The sequence below is a fragment of the Rhincodon typus genome, chromosome 4 (assembly GCF_021869965.1).
Source record: "Rhincodon typus isolate 14 chromosome 4, sRhiTyp1.1, whole genome shotgun sequence".
NCBI lineage: Eukaryota > Metazoa > Chordata > Chondrichthyes > Orectolobiformes > Rhincodontidae > Rhincodon > Rhincodon typus.
In genome coordinates this window covers 90691641-90709981 of record NC_063335.1, presented here as the reverse complement: position 1 = coordinate 90709981, position 18341 = coordinate 90691641, and the positions used below count along the sequence as shown (strand labels likewise).

General features: G+C 40.3%; 1 protein-coding gene and 1 long non-coding RNA gene across 4 annotated transcripts in view; one reads left to right on the top strand and one right to left on the bottom strand.

The window, feature by feature from the left end:
* Nucleotides 1–380, bottom strand: part of LOC125482945 — a 20120-nt gene extending 19740 nt beyond the window's left edge. The window contains exon 1 of the long non-coding RNA XR_007261935.1: nucleotides 272–380. This is a non-coding gene — a long non-coding RNA (uncharacterized LOC125482945). The remainder of the gene's footprint in view (nucleotides 1–271) is intronic.
* Nucleotides 381–441: 61 nt separating this feature from the next.
* On the top strand, nucleotides 442–18277 carry arf1 (ADP-ribosylation factor 1). Of its 3 annotated transcripts, none has more exons than XM_020518962.2 (5): nucleotides 442–556; nucleotides 9663–9849; nucleotides 11337–11447; nucleotides 14584–14708; nucleotides 16562–18277. In XM_020518962.2, the coding sequence occupies exons 2-5, from the start codon at nucleotides 9702–9704 to the stop codon at nucleotides 16721–16723; spliced, it is 546 nt and encodes a 181-aa protein (XP_020374551.1). In that variant the 5' UTR covers nucleotides 442–556; nucleotides 9663–9701; the 3' UTR covers nucleotides 16724–18277. The 3 variants fall into 3 exon arrangements, with proteins under 3 accessions (XP_020374551.1, XP_020374549.1, XP_020374548.1); XM_020518960.2 differs by having other exon boundaries at nucleotides 555–761; XM_020518959.2 differs by lacking the exon at nucleotides 442–556 and adding an exon at nucleotides 638–754.
* Nucleotides 18278–18341: the final 64 nt, after the last annotated feature.

Sequence of the window (18341 nt, the reverse complement as noted above, 5' to 3'; positions counted from 1 at the left end):
AGAGTCAGCCTCTCTGCTCCTATGATGCTGCTTGGCCTGCTGTGTTCATCCAGCCCTGCACCTTGTTGTCTCGGATTTTCCTTGTTACCATCAGTTGTGAGGAAGGGCCAATCGACCTGAAAAATTAACTCTGATTCTTTCCACAGAAGCTGCCAGGCCTGCTGAGCTGAGGTTTTTTTCTAGCAATTTATATTTTTTTGTCTTAGCTTATGAAATTTAAAAAAAAAACCGGCGCGGGTACGCTAGGACTCGTTGTACACTGTCACAATACCAGATCTCGGCTCTCCAGCCAAACGCTAACGGCTTTCACACGCTCTTTCCGGGGACTATTGGAGTGACATTGGCCGTCCTTGGGTTTCCATGGTGAACCGCCCCTCCCCCCACCTCCGGAATCGGAGGCCGTTTGTCACGTGACTTGTTGGTTGCGGCTCCTGTGGTCAGGGGTGGGGGATGGGAGCGAGGGGTGTGTCTCCTTCCTTCATCCCCTTGACGTGGCGCAAAGGAACGGAGAGGGGGCGAAAGCTCCAGCGAGCTGTGTCCGCCATCTTAAGCCGAGGTGAGGAACTGAACTGACGTGAAATGAAATGACCAGGGTCGGTTGATGGTTAAGTGGCGGTCCAGTCTCCTTTCCAGTTGGGAGAACTAACAGTTTTTTTTTTGGTAAAAGAAAAAGAGGCGTCGGCAACGCAGGTGGAGAAGCAAACCGTTGTCGAGGGATAGCGGAAAAAAAAGCCCGTGTGACGGTTCGGCCCAGGTGCAGTGTACGATCCTCTTTAGTTTATGGATTCGGCTGTCGCTTCACGGGGGCCGCTCTGCCTAGTGTCGACCGTCAGTTCGTCAAACGTCCATCTCCTTGCTCCTGCCCCCATCGGTTTCTCTTGGTGCTTTCCGTGGTAGGGCCGAGGTTTATCATCTCGGTCAGGGCATGGTTGTTTGCCGCCATTTTGAGTTAGAGTGGGGGATGTGCTGTAAAATGGGTTGTTTCACTTAATATTTACCTAAGAATTCGCCTGTTGCCGATGTATCATGATTTGTAATCCTACTAAAGGGGAAGTAAACGTTTCTTTATATTTACATTATGCGCCAAATTTTATAGTAATTGGGGTATTGCTGCAGAAACTCGGCCGTTCTGGTAGTGTCTGAAGAGAGAGGAACAGTCAATGAAACAGTCTGGTATGGTTCTGCGGAACTGTGGGGATGAAATTCAGGAGTTCCGAAAAAGAGAGTCACACCAAACTCGAAATGCTTACTGTTTTTCTCCGCGCCGCTACCGGTCCTAATTTTTTTTGTAGCAATTATCATGATGCTAGTTTTCCAGCATCCGCTGTACTTTGCTTTTCGTTTAGTTTGTACGTTCCCGTTCAATGGTTGTAAGGAGCCCTCTTAGGGCTGACAAAAACAATTCATAGGCTTGGAAAAAGTTTTGGTATCATGCATCTTTGAACGGCCGGTTGCGTTTTTTTTTTAAAAATGCCGATCTGGTTCCCTTCCCGTTTTCTGATTACCATTTATCGAATATTCGTGCTGTGCGCTAACAACTTAACGCGAAATTCTGTCTACATTTGCAGTGGGAGCAAAACGTGCCATAGCTGTAATTACGAGCACTTGTCAGTGGTGGTGCTACTATGCCTATATTACAAGTGGGTGTAGTCAGTTAACTTGGGTACCTTCCACTGTAAATAGCGGAATTTACAATGGAAACACAAACTAGTGTCAAAACATGGGTAATGTAATGATTTGGAACGTATTGTTTGATTTGGGAAGATGGAACCATTTCAATAGCCACCTTCAAAAAGGAACTTAATGTATATTTTGAGGAAATACTTACAGGACTGTGGTAAAACAATTGGGACATGAAGAGTTATCCAGATAATCTTGATCCTATCCAGGTACTAATTTTTGTGTTTTAAGATTGCATGAATGTATGGGCTGAATTCTTTCTACAGTCACAGTCCAGTCATCACTACTTCCTCCATTGTTTAATAATGTGAGATTAGTTCTACTCTACATGGGCCTTACCAATAAAGATATTTTTAAAGAACCCAAATTTTATGTAGTATTTGACAAGTTAAAGGTGCCAGATAACTCTTCACATTTCTATGGAGTGTTCTGGTAGACCGTTTGTGAACAGTGACTTCACACAGGCAGCAATGAAGCCATGTTACTGGCCTGTGTAGAGATGTTGGTTGAGGTATAAGTATTGACCAGTGTGCTGAGAGAAGTATCCCCATCAAATGATTCCACAGCATCTTTTTAGCAAATCTTTCCCTTTGATTTATTTCATTTTGAAAGCTGTTATAGATTTTGTTTCAACCAAGTTCTTTTTTCTTGATACTTTGCGAAGAACATTTTTGTTCTTCCTCTTGGTGTTAATTTTACTGCAAGTTGGCATGATTATAACTAATGCTACACAGCATGGTGGCTCAGTGGTTAGCACTGCTGCCTCACAGCGCCAGGGACCGGATTCGATTCCGCCCTTGGGCAACTGTCTGTGTGGAGTTTTCATATTCTGCCCGTGTCTGCGTGGGTTTCTTCCAGGTGCCCCAAAGATATGCAGGCTAGGTGGATTGACCATGCTAAATTGCCCATAGTGTTCAGGGATGTGTGGATTATAGGGGATGGGTCTGGGTGGGATCCTCTGAGGGTTGGTGTGGACTTGTTGGGCTGAAGAGCCTGTTTCTACACTGTAATCTACGTTCTTGAAGTAATGCTGATGTCGGCTGTAGGGTGAATTGTCTCAAATATGCCTGCTCTGATCCCTAATCCAACAAGGACATCCGATATGGGCAGACAGCCAAATGAAATCAACTCTCCTGAATATTCCAAATATTGTTAACCTCTGGAAATGATCAAACAAATGAAACTGCTCATTATGGCATCTTATCCACAAATGCGAGAGTGTTGCAGGTTTGCCAAAGGAATAGACACCATTTTTTTTTTGTACCAGAAGTTTAATACAGAACAGTGCAAGACAGGAACAGGCCTTTCAGCTCGCCATGCTTGTGCTGGCCACTAAGCCCATCTGTCTGCACATAGTCCATAACCTTCTATTTCAACTGCCTAAATCCCCTCTCCAAATGTTGCTATCACTCTGTTCGGCAAGATATGGAATATAACAATAATTCTCAATTTCTGAAGTCCAACTATCAAACAACGGAATTACACCCTGTACTAAACACTGATAAGTGGAAAAAGAAGTTCAGCCAAAAGAAGTCTGTGACATTTAAACTACATGGCACTTCATGAAAGCTAGTTACAGCTGAATACTCTTGCCTTGCTAAAAAGGCAAACTTTTGTATTCAATTAAAATAGGGGCATATAATCTCTACAAAAATCTGATCACTTTCAGAGTTGCAAGATTTGTCAACGGACCAGTTCACCATGCAAACATTTGGATTAGGCATCAAAGAAGGCACGCTTCAGAGACAATTCACCCTACAGCTGATATCGGCATTAATTCATTATCTGCCTACGTTCTTCTTCTTAGCATTAAATTTAAATTCCTAAATGAGTCTGCCCAAACTTTGGAAAAAGTTATATTAAATCTTAGCTGAAATTTGTTCCATTACTTCAAGTTCCTCCATGACTGTTTTCTATCTTGACACCCGTATCATGATTCTGTACTGTACTGTACATGATGATTGCAACAGTTAAGAGAATTGTACCTGAACTCTTCACTCTTACCAGATCAATTCTTTGTACAAAATTATTAATGTACTCTAAATTTTTATTCATAAAACTCCATCTCATTGCAATTCTACAGAATTACACTTGTTACACCTGCTGGTCATCCATGCCTTTTAAGTGTTTTGACTGGAAAAAATCTAACCCCATTCCTCACATTTCCTCCCAAAATCTTCTACCTTGCACTTAAAATGCTTCTACCACATACTTAAATGCTTCTTCCACATGTCCATGCAAGTTGACCTGTAGCTTTCACCAAATTCCTTGGTTATCTTTGTACCTGCCACCTGTTTTGAAGTCTGTCCTGTTCAACACAGTGATAATTCACACAACAAGAAGGGTATTCTTAATGCAAAAGCGAAAATGAAACTTCATCTCCATATGACAGTGAAGTGAGCACTCTTAGTGATAGTGTCATAGAAAGCTGCATCTGGGACAAGTAGGTGAGGATGGGTCAAGTATCTTTTTTTCTCTTCACCGTGATATATTTTTCTTTAAAGGATATTTCATTGTGAATAATTATAGCACATTTAATGATGTCCCGAGCATTATGCTTTTATCTGCTGCTTAGTGTTGATGGCATAAATACATGGGACTCTATCCCATGGTTTAATTAAGAGTTCAGGCTCCAATATGTAGAATTCCACTTGTCACATCCTGGCAACTATGGAGGACCAATATAATTTGTCTCTTGTCTAATCAAGTCAATAATCTATCCTAAATTCAGAGCTTCAGCCTTAAACTACAGTTGTTTTTTTTTTTTTGGCACTTTAACATATCTTCTAGTTCTTCAGCTCCACTAGGACTACCTTAAATTTTACTTTGCATATCTCTCTGAAAGACAGTTCTCTCCTTTCTCATTTCAAAGTTGTTACCACGCACTTCCTTATTTCTCAACTATTTGTCCTAATGTAGTACTTTATACAATAAATCCTTCAGCATTCCTGACCTGAAAATTGATTTAACCAGTACTGTACTTCAGCAGTCCTGTATAGACCTAAGCCATCCTTTTTTTAACTTTAAAATTACAGTTACAAGGAAATTGTTCTTCTGGTCCTGACTCATTTTCCTGAATTTTTAATATTTCCTGCACCTTTTCTAGCAGTATATTTCTTTTCCTGGTTTCCATTTTGTCAGTTAAGCTTCCTGGTGTTCCAGTAACTGTCAATCTTGCTCCACTGTTAGTCTCAAATTTAGTTTTCAATGCACTTGCTGCATTAGTTTAAATCCCAACCCAATTTATTCTCTCCGCAATCTTAGCTTGAAAGTGAAAGCTTTCACTTCAGTATTGCTTTTTGTCCTGTACTCACTTGAAGTACGAATTCTTCACTAATGCACCAGCTCCACAGTCTTATGTTGTCCTTCCCATTCTCCCACATTGTTTTCCATGATTGAGCCACAAGAAAGAGGTTGCAGTTTCTTTTAAGTTTTGTTTAATTCCTTACCTTCCTTGTGCAAGACTCCAATGTACTTCTGTTTGTGGTGTTGATTTCCAGTGTAGCAACTTTTGGCTGCCTTCTGTTTAGAGAACTTCAATTTATTCTGTCTTCCAGTCTAAATTAGGGTGGCAAAATAATATTTGAGATTTCTGGTTGTCTTCAGGTATATCTCTGCTATTCATTGATTCTAATATTAATTGCACGTATGTTTAGGAAGAGTGTGTGAAATTAGCTTAAACTTTCTCCACAGCTTCAGTCATCACTAAATTAGCTTATAATTGACAACTAAATATCCCATATTAAAGAAAAATACATTGTGTGCAGAGTGCACTTTGTGACACTTAGTCTTAAGCACCAACCTTAAGGCATTGTATTTACTTTGGCTTCTGCTCCAAATGAAATGTTATGTTGCACACATGCATGAGCTGTCTCAACTTGTTGGCTTTGACATTTTGAATGTCTCAGACATGCAGCAAAAGTGGACATTCAGCCCTTTTGCCTGGACTGGCCCTTTGAAAGAGCGATCCAGTTAGTCACTCTTGCTCACTGATATGTCCTAATAAGTGTTTCCTTTATCCAAGAATTTTGGTTTTTATATAAATTGTTTGGCCAGGTAACCAAAAGTTATTGGAGATTTTGGAAAGATTTAATTGAAATTGCTTATACTAACTAATTTAGCAGCCTTTTCTTAAAGCATTGGAAGTGTGCATCGTCTGGCATAGCCAGCATTTATTGGCTATTCCTAGTTCACCCTGCAACAGCAGTGGTGAGTTGCCTATTTAAATCTCTGCAGGCCATCAGGTAGATACAAAATGCTGTTAACAAGGGTTAGCAGATTTTCTTCACTTTGCAATAGAGAACTACAACTGCAGTTCCTTCAAATTCAGGATGGTGTGGCTTGGAGGAGAATTTGCAAGTGATGTTCACATCCATCTGTTTGCTTAGTCCTAGGTGGTATAGCATTGGCAAGTTTTAGATGGTGAGAGTTGCTATGGTGTATTTTGTATGTAGAATTCACTGTCACTGGAGGGGGTGAATGTTTAATACGAATGGAATACTGATCAAGCAGGCTTAGTGTTCTGAATGGTTTTTACTACCTTGATTGCTTTTGGAAATGTTTGCCTGCACAATTTGGAGAGTCTTTAATCATACTAAAGTCACTATATTCCCTGAAGATCATGGAAGAGAGTGACTACTGGTCGTGGTTTAACCTGAGGGCCACATGCCCTCGAGAGGTTGAGCAGGAAATACCTTCACAGTAAATTCAGCTGGTTTCGGAATTGAGCCCACGCTGTTGGCATCGCTCTGCATTACAAATCCGTTGTCCAGCCTCTGAGCTAATTAATATTCATCATGTTACTAAATGGTACGTCTGCAGTCATGCTCACAGAAATAAGAGTTTGAGTTGCTTTGGCTAATCTAATCAATATTAATGCCAGGGTCAGGGTGGGGGTCAGTGATTGGGGTACATTGAAGAAGTTAGATTTCTTCTGAAAATTGCAATTGCCAGTACTGCTTTGGTGTGAATGTTACTCTGCTAAGCAAGCCAAATCTGAATGTTGTCCATGTTTTGCTTCATGTGGACAATTGCTTCCATATGTGAAGGGTGCAAGTCACGGCAGTCATCAGTGATCATCCTTCCATTCCATGGTCAAGTAAGGATGCCATTGAAGCAATTGATGATTGGGACCAGGACACATCCCTGATTAACTCCTGTCGTGATGTCTTAAGTCTCATACCTTTGGCCTCAGTATCCATAAGTGTGTGTGCGTTAGGCTTGACTGCAAACTGTGGAGATTTTTTCCCTGACCTCATTGACTTTGTGAGGCTTTTTTGCCACACTCATTCAAATGCTGCTTTGATGTCAACTGCACCTAATGTGACCTCACCTCTTATACCACCCTTTTTAGTCATATTTGGTCCTAGACTATGAAATCTAGAACTGGATGTCCTTGATGAAACCCAAGCTGAGCGTCACCAAGTTATTAAAAACTGTACGCTATGTACATGTCACTTGATAACATTGTTGAGGATGTTTCTATCACTAGGTAGACGACGGTGTTAATTGGCCAGATTTGGTTTCTCCTTTGTACACCTGAACAGTTTCCACTTTGTTAGATGCCAGAGTTGTCTGTTCTGGAACAGCTTGTCTAGACACTGTTTGGATACAAACAAATATACTATTTTTCAAGTCCCTCATTACAGTGATCTGTTTAAGTGATTCGGCTTAGCTCAACCAATTTCTCAAACATAACTTTTATTTTCTTTGCAGCAAATAAATGATTGGAGAAATGTATGTATTATTGTAAAGTCTCTCAACAAGGCTGAGGGGTGACCTTTATGGAGGCTTACAAAATTGAGGGACATAGATAAAGTGAATAGCCAAGGTCTTTTCCCCGAGATCCAAAACTAGAGGCCATAGGAAGATGAGGGAAAAGACTTAAAAGGGAGCTGAGGGGCAACTTCTTCACGCAGAGGTATATAAGTAGAACGAGCTGGAGGTGGGTACAGTTACAACATTTAAAATATATCTGGATGGGTATGTGAAACGCAAGGGTTTAGAGGGATATGGACCAAATGCTGGCAAATGGCACTGGATCAGTTCAGGTTGGTGCAGACAAGTTGGACCAAAGAGTCTGTTTCTCTGCCGAATGATTCTGACTGTGTAACTCGGGCCTTTTGAATTTTTTTGCACTGCGTGGTCTGTACTGAAACCGTCTCAGGAGTTTAATACAATTTAAACCCCATCCTTCTACTGAGTGTTTGCCTAGTGTCTTGTTGTATCAGTGAATGTTTTATTCAGCTATATGGATCTTTTTAATTGCTCCACCAGTGATTCTAAATGGGCTGTTGGACTGAAGCATTGTGTTGTCATTAGATTGTAAATGAAGTATGTAATATTCATTGTGTGAACTTTCTTAAAAAAATTCAATGTAACTGCAAAATTTGTCTTTTTAGACTGAAAACTAGGCCATATTTAATGGTACTAATGATGGAAACTTGTTAATTAAAGCAATAATTTACATTTGTAAAACTGTTAAACAGTTTGAGGCTAACAAGAAAAGAGGTGGTAGTGAAAGGAAGTATTCTGAAGGATGATGAAGTTGGTGTTTTGGGGGCGGCAAAGTAATTGGCAGTTGAGGAAATTTGTTAGCATACGACTTTGGTTACTGAAGGCAGCTACAAACGGGGCAAGAGAACGTAGATAAAGCAGGTGTACAGATTCAGGAACAGTGTACTGGTGAGGTTCATTGAATTCGGAGTTTAAAAATGGAGAGTTGCGGCCAAGATGGGGAAAACCTTCTAAATTTCAGCATTGGACTGAGACTGTTTTGATCAGGATGGTTTGGTTTAGTGACATGCAAATTAATTGCAGGGAAATTGTTGTAGTTCCCTCGGTGCTATATCACTTGTAACAAAAGCTAGTATAGGGAGTTGGGTAGTCAGCAGTTTAGTTAGAATTGAATTTAAAGGAGCAGCACGTTGGTTTTTTGGGCTTAAATTCAACACTTTTTTTTTCTCTAGTGTTGCAGAAGAGACAAATGAAGGTAGAAAGCATTCTTAGTGGAAGCAGTGGCATAAAGTTAGAGGTTACGGTAGAGTGCTAAGATATCCACACGAGTTCTTGTTTTTAAACAGTGATGAGGAAATGACAGGTATCATCGAGTTATGAAGAGTGCCTCTGCGATCTGAGTCACTTTCCTTCACTTTCACCTGCAGCCAAACACAGGTGTTCTGTTTCCTCTGTTCTGCCTCTCCTGTTGGTTTGTTTGCTTTTTTTTTTGTGCACAGACCTGGTTTGAGTTGAAAAGCAACAAGCTCATTTTATTTTTTTTGTTATCTTTAATGTTTTGATTCTGCTTGTGAATTATATTGTACCAGCTGATGTAGGAAGGCTTTTACCAGGCTTGTGAAATTCAAGGAAGAGAAATTGGCAGCATATAGAAAATGTTGCCAGGATGTGGGCCACTTTTTTTTCCAATAGTGCAATGATAACTTTCACAAGTCAGTAACAGTATACTTTGTCACTGCTGATATTACATTGTCAGGCTTATTGTGACCTCTAAGACCAAAACTTTGAAAGAGATTTGAACTTCTACATCCAAGTTGTCAATTAGCATCTCAGTTTTTTTTGTTAAAGGTTGTACTGTCACAAGTTAATAAAATGAAATTGGCAAAATATTTTGTTTTATAGGGAGCTCTTAGAGAAGAATGTCTCCTTTTTATACTTATTGCATCATGACCCACAGTTGCTTCCAACTTCCTTTTTCAGCTTAGAAGTAAATGGAGAGTTGGGAGTGCAATCTTTTAAAACCAGCCAACTTCAATACCATTCTGAAACTTGGAGAGACTCTGTTTCAGATGCGATTTATTACTGAGTACCTGCATTATGAGTTTTGGTTCTTTGGTTCTTAATCAGGCCACGAGGCTCAACCAGTGCTCTGAATGGGCAATTGAACCTACTTCAGAAAGCTTGTGATAACTGAAGGTTTACTGTTCTTCTTGCAACTTGATTTTCTCTATCTTTTTCTTTATCAGATTGTTATTAGTCCTTGAGTCTAATCAGAAGCTTGCATCATGGGGTTGTCTCTTCCTACATTCCTCAAAAATATTATTGGAAAAAAGGAAATGCGTATTCTCATGGTGGGTCTAGATGCAGCTGGCAAGACCACCATTTTGTACAAACTGAAATTGGGTGAAATTGTAACCACTATTCCCACTATAGGTAAGTTTTTGGTTTTTTTTTAACTTGACAAGATGTGAACAGTTAGTATAGTTATATTGAAACTTTATTCATGTAAAATGGTGGTAAAGAAATTTGGGACCGTATGCAAGATGGGAACAACAGCAATACCGTGTTTTTAATAGAATGAAAGTAATAGAATGAAATGGTTCTGAAGTGTACAGCCTTTACTAGCACAAAAATATAACTACTTTGTACTGCCAGGCACAATTTTTTTGGCTTGATGGCTTCAGAATGTATTCTTTTTGATGGCAGGAGGTGTAGGTATATGGCTTAGCTTCTTCAAACTGACATTCTACATTTAAAGGAGTCTTGAATATCATGAGTAAATAGGCTAATTTGCAGAATGAGGAGGAAGCGGTTGCCCCGATGGCTTAAGTGGATCTAGGTTGTCATGCTTGGAAAATACAAGAACAGTCAATTTTACATCATTAGAAGTAAAATGCAGGAGAAATTCAGCAGGTCTGGAGGCATCTGTGGAGAGAGAAACTTAAGTTCCAATTGGACTTTGGAACTCAAGGGGCCTGGAATATGATATTTTAATGCTGTTGACACAGTTGAAGGTGGAGCAAGTAGAACACATGGTGGGGCTCCACTTACAGTATCCTCCAATAAGACATTGCTACCAAATGCATTATCTCTGTCCCTTCTATTCTCCACGTTCTGCAGGGACTGTCCCCTCCTTGACCTTCTGGTCTATTCTCTTTGACTGTTCCCGATACCAGCCCCCCAGCACCTTCCTGTTGTGCAATTACAGAAAATGTAATACTTGCCCACTTACCACCTCCCTCCTTGCTGTCCAAGATCCCAAACAGATTTTTGTGGTGAAGCACAAGTTTATTCATACTACTTGAAATCTAGTCTGTTATTTGTTGCTCACAATGAACTTTTCTCTACGTTGTTCAGACTAAACACAGACTGGGTAATTGCTTTATGGAACACCTGCACTTTATCCATTAGAATAATCCTGTCTGTCCTGCCGTTCAAGACACTTTTTGCTGCCATTTTAACAATTTTTTTTTCTTAGGCTGCAACTTTACAGCCTTCAGGACTCAACGTTGAGTTCCAACGACTTCTGAGCATTTACACTGTCCTCCAATTTGACTTCTGTACCTTTTACTTGCTTTCAGCAAAACCAGCCTATTTCTGATTATTCACCACCTACCATTAACATCTGTTCCTCCTCCGCTACCATGAGTACATCCTTTTTGTCTTTTGCTGTAGGTGTGCTCATGGTGTGTTCCACTAGCTGCTCCTCCATCTTTGTTAACAACAAAAATTTTGTTGCCCCTTTCATTTCCAAAGAAGTAATATTGGACTTGACATTTAACTTTGTTTCCCTCTCAGCAGATGCTGCCTGGCCTGCTAAGTTTTGTCAGAACTTTGTTTTTATTTCAGGTCCTCAGCTTTTGCAGTATTTTGCTGCTTTCCAAGTGTGCAGTGATTTGTGTAATATCTTGTTTTCCTAGGCTTCAACGTAGAAACTGTGGAATACAAGAACATTAGTTTTACAGTGTGGGACGTGGGTGGACAGGATAAGATCCGTCCACTTTGGCGCCATTACTTTCAGAATACGCAAGGTACGTGCAATTTGTGTTGCTTTAGTTTTGACCTGAATGTCTTTTGGAGAGAACCTAAACATTGAACGTTGTGCAGTATTCTTCACTCTTCGCTGCTGATTTATCTAATTCATTTAAAAGTTGAAAGGATTTCTATTGGGAGTGCAGTTTGAGGACGAAGTTGTGGGCTTCATAATTGTAGTTGTGTGGCACTTAACTGCAACCTCTTAGGAAACTGCACAGCTCTTGGTCTTGACCACAATTTCCCAAGAGGAACTGAAAAAGTTGCATTATCTATTTCAGCATTTGTTCTTTGTCTTGTATGGGGTGTGGGCATTGCTAGCATGGCTGGCATTTGCCTATCCCCAATTGCCTTTGAGCTGATTTGGTTCTCTAGATTGTTTCAGAGGGCATTATAAGTCACCTGTGTTATTTGGGGCCTAGGAAGACATGTTGACCAGGTCAGATAAGGACAGAATTTCTTTCACAAAAAGATTTTAATGAACCATATGGGTTTTATGATCACTGATAATGGCGATTAGTCACTATTGGGTAGCTTTAAATTCTATATTTTATTGAGTTCAAATGCTGCCATCTACCATTTTGGGATTCAAATCTACATCTACAGAATGTTAGCCATTCGTTGCCAAAATGCCATCACCTTCCCAAACTTGCAAACCTGTGACCTTTGCCACATCAAAGTTTACAGAACACGACTTCACCATGATCTGCAAGTTCCCTATTGAGGTCTGCAATCCTGACCAAACTGTCACTGGATCAGAATCCTGGAATTCCCTTCCTGACAGCACTGTGTATCTGCAGGCATGGCCTGCAGCAGTGCATGAATGTGGCTCACCACCCAAACCACACCTCAGAAAATTAACATTTGAGCCTTGCCAGTGATGTTCACATCTTATGAAAGAATGAAATGGTCACAAATAGTTCACAAGGCTGAGGCATAAGGCTAAATTTTTTTTTTCAATTTTGATGTAAATAACAGTTGACAGTTCACAGAACTATGTGAGTAGCTTAGCCCTTGGAAGGTTGACAGGTTATGTGTTTTTTTTGTGTTTTTTTTAAGGATCTTTCCTCTTTTTTTAATATACCATGTGGTTCCTCAAGAATAGGATTTTCTTAATCATTTATGTTGCATTAAACTATCACACCCAGGGCAGTTCTGAGGTGAATTGGGTCCAAGGAATGATTCTCCATAATCTGTCCCAACTCCATGTGATCTTAAACCCATTAGTTAAGATTTTTGCTCAACAAATGCAGGCAGTGGTAGAAACTGGTACCTTCACATTTGCAACCTGCCCATAGTTTGGGGATGTGGTGATGTTGACCCATTAAGGTGCCACTTTCAGTACCAGACAGGAATTTCTAGCTGAATTCCTTCACTCACTGGGTCAGAATCCCTCCCCAGTAGCATTGAGAGTGCCTGCAAAAATAAACTAGTGGTTTAACAAGCTTACCAACACCTTTTCAAATGTAACTAGGAATGTGCAATAAATGCTGGCCCAGCCAGCGAAACCCATCTCCCATGAATTAACTAAAAATAACTAGTTGTGCCTCTAGCTAAACTACAACACTGGCATCTGCCTGACAGTATGGAAAATTAGCCAGTTATGTCCTGTCCATAAAGAAAGCACATCCAGTCTAGCCAGTTTCTGCCCCATTAGTATACATGCATCAGCAAATTATGCAAAGTGTCATGGACAGCATAGCTAACTGGCACTTGTTCATAATTTCATGGGTTGTGGGCTTTGCTGGTAAGGCCAGCATTTGCCTAACTTCATTTGGCCTTGAACTGATTGGTTTGCTAAGCCATTGAAATGAGTAAAGAATCAGCCACATCACTGTGGGTGTGGACCAGACTGGGTAACATTAACAGATTTCTTTTCCTAATAGGCATTAAATAGTAATGACTGATAAGCTTTTGTTCCACCCTGACTACTACGCACCTGTCCTCATTACAAACAGTTTCCTAACATGCACAAAATATCCTTGAATTCCAGAATTGGGTGCTTCTTTTTTTTTTTTTGGATAGAGGTAACATTTTATGGTGTAGCATCAAAGAACTTTAGCAAAATCAACATCGATGAGAATCAGAATCATCGTACCTACCGAATAAGAAAGATGATTATGGTTGTTGGTCAATAACAATGCAAGGACATTGTTGCAGTGGTTCTTGAGGATAGTGTCCTCAGCTCAATCATCATCTGCATCTATGGTCATAAGAGGTATCTGCTGCTGATGGCACACTGCTTCACTTGACTTTGCATAGTGAACAGTCTTTGGTGATTATATAGCAAGACATGGACAGCATTCACCTTGGGCTGAAATCTGTAAGATGCACTGCAGAAGTCCACTAAGGCTCCGTAGACAAAGATGTCAGACAATGGCCATCAGTAAGAGCTCCTTTCCCTTTGATATTCAGTGGCTTTGCTGTCAATAAGTTGGAGGTTAAATGTAGTTCAGAAACTGAACTGGACCAGTAATAAATACAGTGGCAACGACAGCAGGTCAGTGGCTGGGAATTCCGTGACGAGTACTTCATCTCCTGACTCCCTAAAATCTGGCCATCTATAAGGCCCAAGCTAGGAATGAGATGGAATACTTCCCATTTGGCTGTTGTGTATCATAGCTCCAACAACATTCAAAGCTTGACATATATCATCCAGTGATTTGCTTGATTGGCGCACCATCCACTGCCACCAACTTTCTGTCCCTTCACTGATTACAGTACAGCAGTGTATACCATATACAAGATGCTACGCAGCAAACTAAGTTTCCTTCAGTAGCACCATCCAAATCTGTGGCCTTTACCACTTAGAAAGTTGAAGGCAGCAGATGTATGGGAACACCACCTGCAAGTTCCCCTCCAAGCCATTCCTCAATCTAACTTGGAAATATATTGTTACCTCACTGTTTCAGGGTCTAAATCTTGGATCCCTCTCTGTAATGTGTATCTACACCTGAGATGTGCCTTAGCTCAAAAGCACCTTACTATCTTTTTGTCAAGGGGAATTAGAGATAGAAACATGCTGGTTTTGCTGCTCCTGCATCCTATGAAAATTATCAAATTGTTGGGCCATCACAGGAGGAAAGAGATGGGGTGAGAAATCATCTTACTACTTAACATTTGCTTGTGTTGCAGGTTTGATTTTTGTGGTTGACAGTAATGATAGGGAGAGAGTGAACGAAGCTAAAGAAGAGTTGATGAGAATGCTAGCTGAAGATGAGCTACGAGATGCTGTGTTATTACTGTTTGCAAACAAACAGGTGAGTACCAGATTTAGATAGAACACTCAATACTGAAGACCGGACATTCTGGACAGCACTGTTGAATGGAGCCTGACTTGTGTTGCTTTGCACAACCATATCCCTCCTGTGTAAATTGCATATTTGTAACACTGATTTTAGCCTGTTTATTCTGGCTTGAGCATGAAAGCTACACAGGTGTACTCCAGTATCAGTTTGAATTACATGATGTATTAAACAGTCAAGTGTTCCAAATTCTGATCACTGAGCTGTCTGGTATCAATTGATTTTGATCTGGTTGCTGCTTCCATGAGGTTTGTTTACATTAACTGCTGCACTGCAGCTAATAGCTTGCAATTGCATGGCGTTACTTAGCTGCTGAGTGCCTTTTGTCAAACTTTGTTTTTAATGCCATGTTTAGATGGGCCTAAATTTAAACGGTTAGGGAAAAAATTGCAGGCCCCCTAGCAGAGATATTTGTATTACCTGTAGCCACAGGTGAGATGCCAGAGGATGGCTAATGCTGTGCCTTTATTTAAGAAAGGCTGTAAAGAGAAGCCTGGGAACTGTAGACCTGTGATGGGTTATGTTGTTGGAGGGAATTCTGAGAGGTAAGATTTACATGCATTTGGAAAGGAAAGGTCTGATCGGGGATAGTCAGCATTGTTTCTTTGGGAAATCCTATCTTACTAACTTTTGATTGTGGTTTTTTGACGACGTAAAGATTGGGGGAACAGCAGTAGACACTGCCAACATGGACTTTAAGTAAAGCCTTAGACAAGTTTTCGCATTGTAAGATGAATTAGTAAAGTTAGAACACATGGGATTTGCAGAGCTTGCCAAATGGATACAGAATTGTCTTGATGGTGGGAGACAGTGGTGGTGGGGGGTGGTTTTTCAGGTTGGAGGCCTGTGACCAACTGTGTTCCACAGGGATCAGTGGTGGGTCTGCTTTTGTCGTTTTATATAAATGATTTGGATGAGAATTTAGGAGGCACGGTTAGTAAGTTTGTGGATGACACCAGAGTTGGTAGGCAGTGAAGTGGGTTAAAATTACAAAGGGATCTTTATCATTTACTGAGAAGTGCAGATGGAGTTCAGTTTGGATAAATGTTTGTTTTACTAAAAAATGTAATACTTCACAAGGGTAGGACTTGTATGGTTAATGGTAGGGCTCCGGAGATAGTGGTGTTAAACAGACCTAGGTGTTCAGGTACATAGTGCTTTGAAAGTTGCATCACAGGAAGGCAGGTTGGTTAAGAAGGTGCTAAGCACGTTTGCCTTCAGGCCAATGATTACATAAATTGGGACATCAGAAAGAGGGTGTACATCATGTTGGTGAGGCCACTTTTGAATTACTATGTACTGTTCTGCTCACCCTGCTATTGGAAGGATATTATTAAATTGGAGAAGATTCAGAAAAGATTTGCCAGGATGTTGCAGGACTGGAAGGTTTGAATTAAGGATAAGCTAGGATTTTTTTTTCACCGGAGCTTAGGAGGTTGAGGGGTAACCTTTTGTAGAGTTTTATAAAATCACGAGGGGTGTAGATAAGGTGAATTGGAAAGGTAAATTCCCCAGGGGTCAGAGGGGAGGAGAGAAGAGTTCAAAACTAGAAAGCATTTTTTTTTGGGTGAGCGAAGAGTAATCTGAGGGCAACATTTTCATACAGGGGGTAGTAGATGTGTGGAATAGATTCAAGTACAGTTACAATATTTAAAAGATGTTTGGATAGGTACTTGAGTAGGAAAGGTTTATAAGAAAATGGGTCAAACTTGATTGGCATGGACAAGTTGGACCAAAGGGTATGTTTCCATGCTGTATGACTCAGAATCTTCGATCTATTTCCAATTTGCATTTTCTCCACCCTCTAGGATTTGCCGAATGCAATGAATGCTGCAGAGATCACAGATAAACTAGGTCTGCATCAACTCCGTCAAAGGACCTGGTTCATCCAGGCAACCTGTGCAACCAGTGGAGATGGCCTGTATGAAGGACTGGACTGGCTGTCCAGCCAGCTTAAAAGCAACAAATAATTAATTTTTTTCCCTTCCTCCTTCCCCTTCCTGCCTGTCCCTTCTTCCTGCTTCATTATGTAGTGTGGCAAACTGCTACTTTGTGGTATTGGGTGCCAGGAACCTGCTTCATTACATCCAATCACGAACTATAACATCATATTGTATGGGTGAGAAGTGCCGACATGAAAGGAAATATGTGGTTTCTTATTTAAAATGTGTATATATCGTCCCTTTTTGTAATGAGGCAGCTTCTTGCTACTCCTATGCAATATTTACCCTCATGGTTGTTCTTTGTTTTCCCTTCTTTTGAAGGTTTAAACTGATGTGTAAAACTGACGTGTAAATATTAAGTGTAGGAAAGGGATATACAAATAGACTAGAAGTGGGAGATGTCTGTGCTCCCAAGAGTGCAATGCACTGCAAAGTATGTTAGCAGATTTCACTTGTTAACTCTGGAACAAGGTTCCAAGGTGTGGGGTATGGCTTTTTGATGGAGGGAGGGAAGCTTGCATGTGACCTTACACTTGTTCAACTTGTTTTCCTCCTTGCCCACATTTGGGATTTTGGGAGTGAAGGACTATTTTGATTTTTTTTTTTAATTCTAACATACATTTTTGAAGTGATTTATGGGTTCCAATTCTCTTGCACTGTCCTGCGAGTCATTCTCAATGGTTGCAAAAGTATCCCTTTCCTAGACCTATGCAGGCTGGATTTGAAATCAGAATAAAATATTCTAACCCACCTTTCTGCCTTCTGAATAATTTGAAGTCCAATTTTCAAATAGTTTAATTTAAAATGAGCAGATAGCAGTTAATTATTTGTGTGCAGGAGGTTCACATGAATTGCAGGCCACTTAAAATTAATTTTGATATCATGAATTATCAGGGAAGAGGAAGTCAGTGACTATTAGCAACAATTCTTGAACTATTGAGTGAAGTGAAAAGACACCATTAGCCAAGAGTGTCTAGTTTATAATAACTTGTTTAATTCTGGAGTTGTGCTGATTCTTTTCTTCTCTTCTGCCTCCTGGCTCACCTGAGTAACTGTAAACTGACCACAGCATGCAGGCACCGTTGGGTCAGATGAAAAGAGCTTTTTGGCTTTTGTTAGCTTGTCCCTTTGCTAGTGTATACCAGATAGCAATGTTCAGTGAATGCACCTAAATCCTCTTTCCCCCACCTCCCACCCCTTCTGATTTTCTTAGTGTGTTGAAACTACATCTGAGTCATTCCATTTTTTGATGTAGAGCAAAGACCTGTTGCCATCAGTTCCTGTTCCTTTCCCTCCTGCTGTAACATTGAATGTGTGGAGCTCAAGGCAAGACCCAGCCACCTGATACGTGAATACTGCAAGGACCTGGTTTGCCAGCAGTTTTTTTTTCTCCTTTCCTTACCTTAGTTAAGGCTGAGAAGTATGGACAGTAATACCTGGGTCTGATCAGGATGGGTTATTGCTGTGAAGTTAATCCTTTCATTACACACACTACTAATCAAATGTTTTGTATACTTGTTTCAATTTATTTTGATGAGCACTGTAATTAAAGCTGTTAGAATAAAATCTAAGATTCCTTAATTTTTGCTCCTGCACTTGCCTAGCATTTTTTAAATGCAGTCAGATACTTGCAAATTAAGTACTA

Excerpts from the sequence above, each read along its gene's own strand:
- arf1 (XM_020518962.2), top strand. The coding sequence starts at position 9,702 with ATGGGGTTGTCTCTTCCTACATTCCTCAAAAATATTATTGGAAAAAAG. Across the intron at positions 11,448-14,583 it reads TTACTTTCAGAATACGCAAG|GTTTGATTTTTGTGGTTGAC; the intron begins GTACGTGCAATT and ends CTTGTGTTGCAG. Across the intron at positions 14,709-16,561 it reads TACTGTTTGCAAACAAACAG|GATTTGCCGAATGCAATGAA; the intron begins GTGAGTACCAGA and ends TCCACCCTCTAG.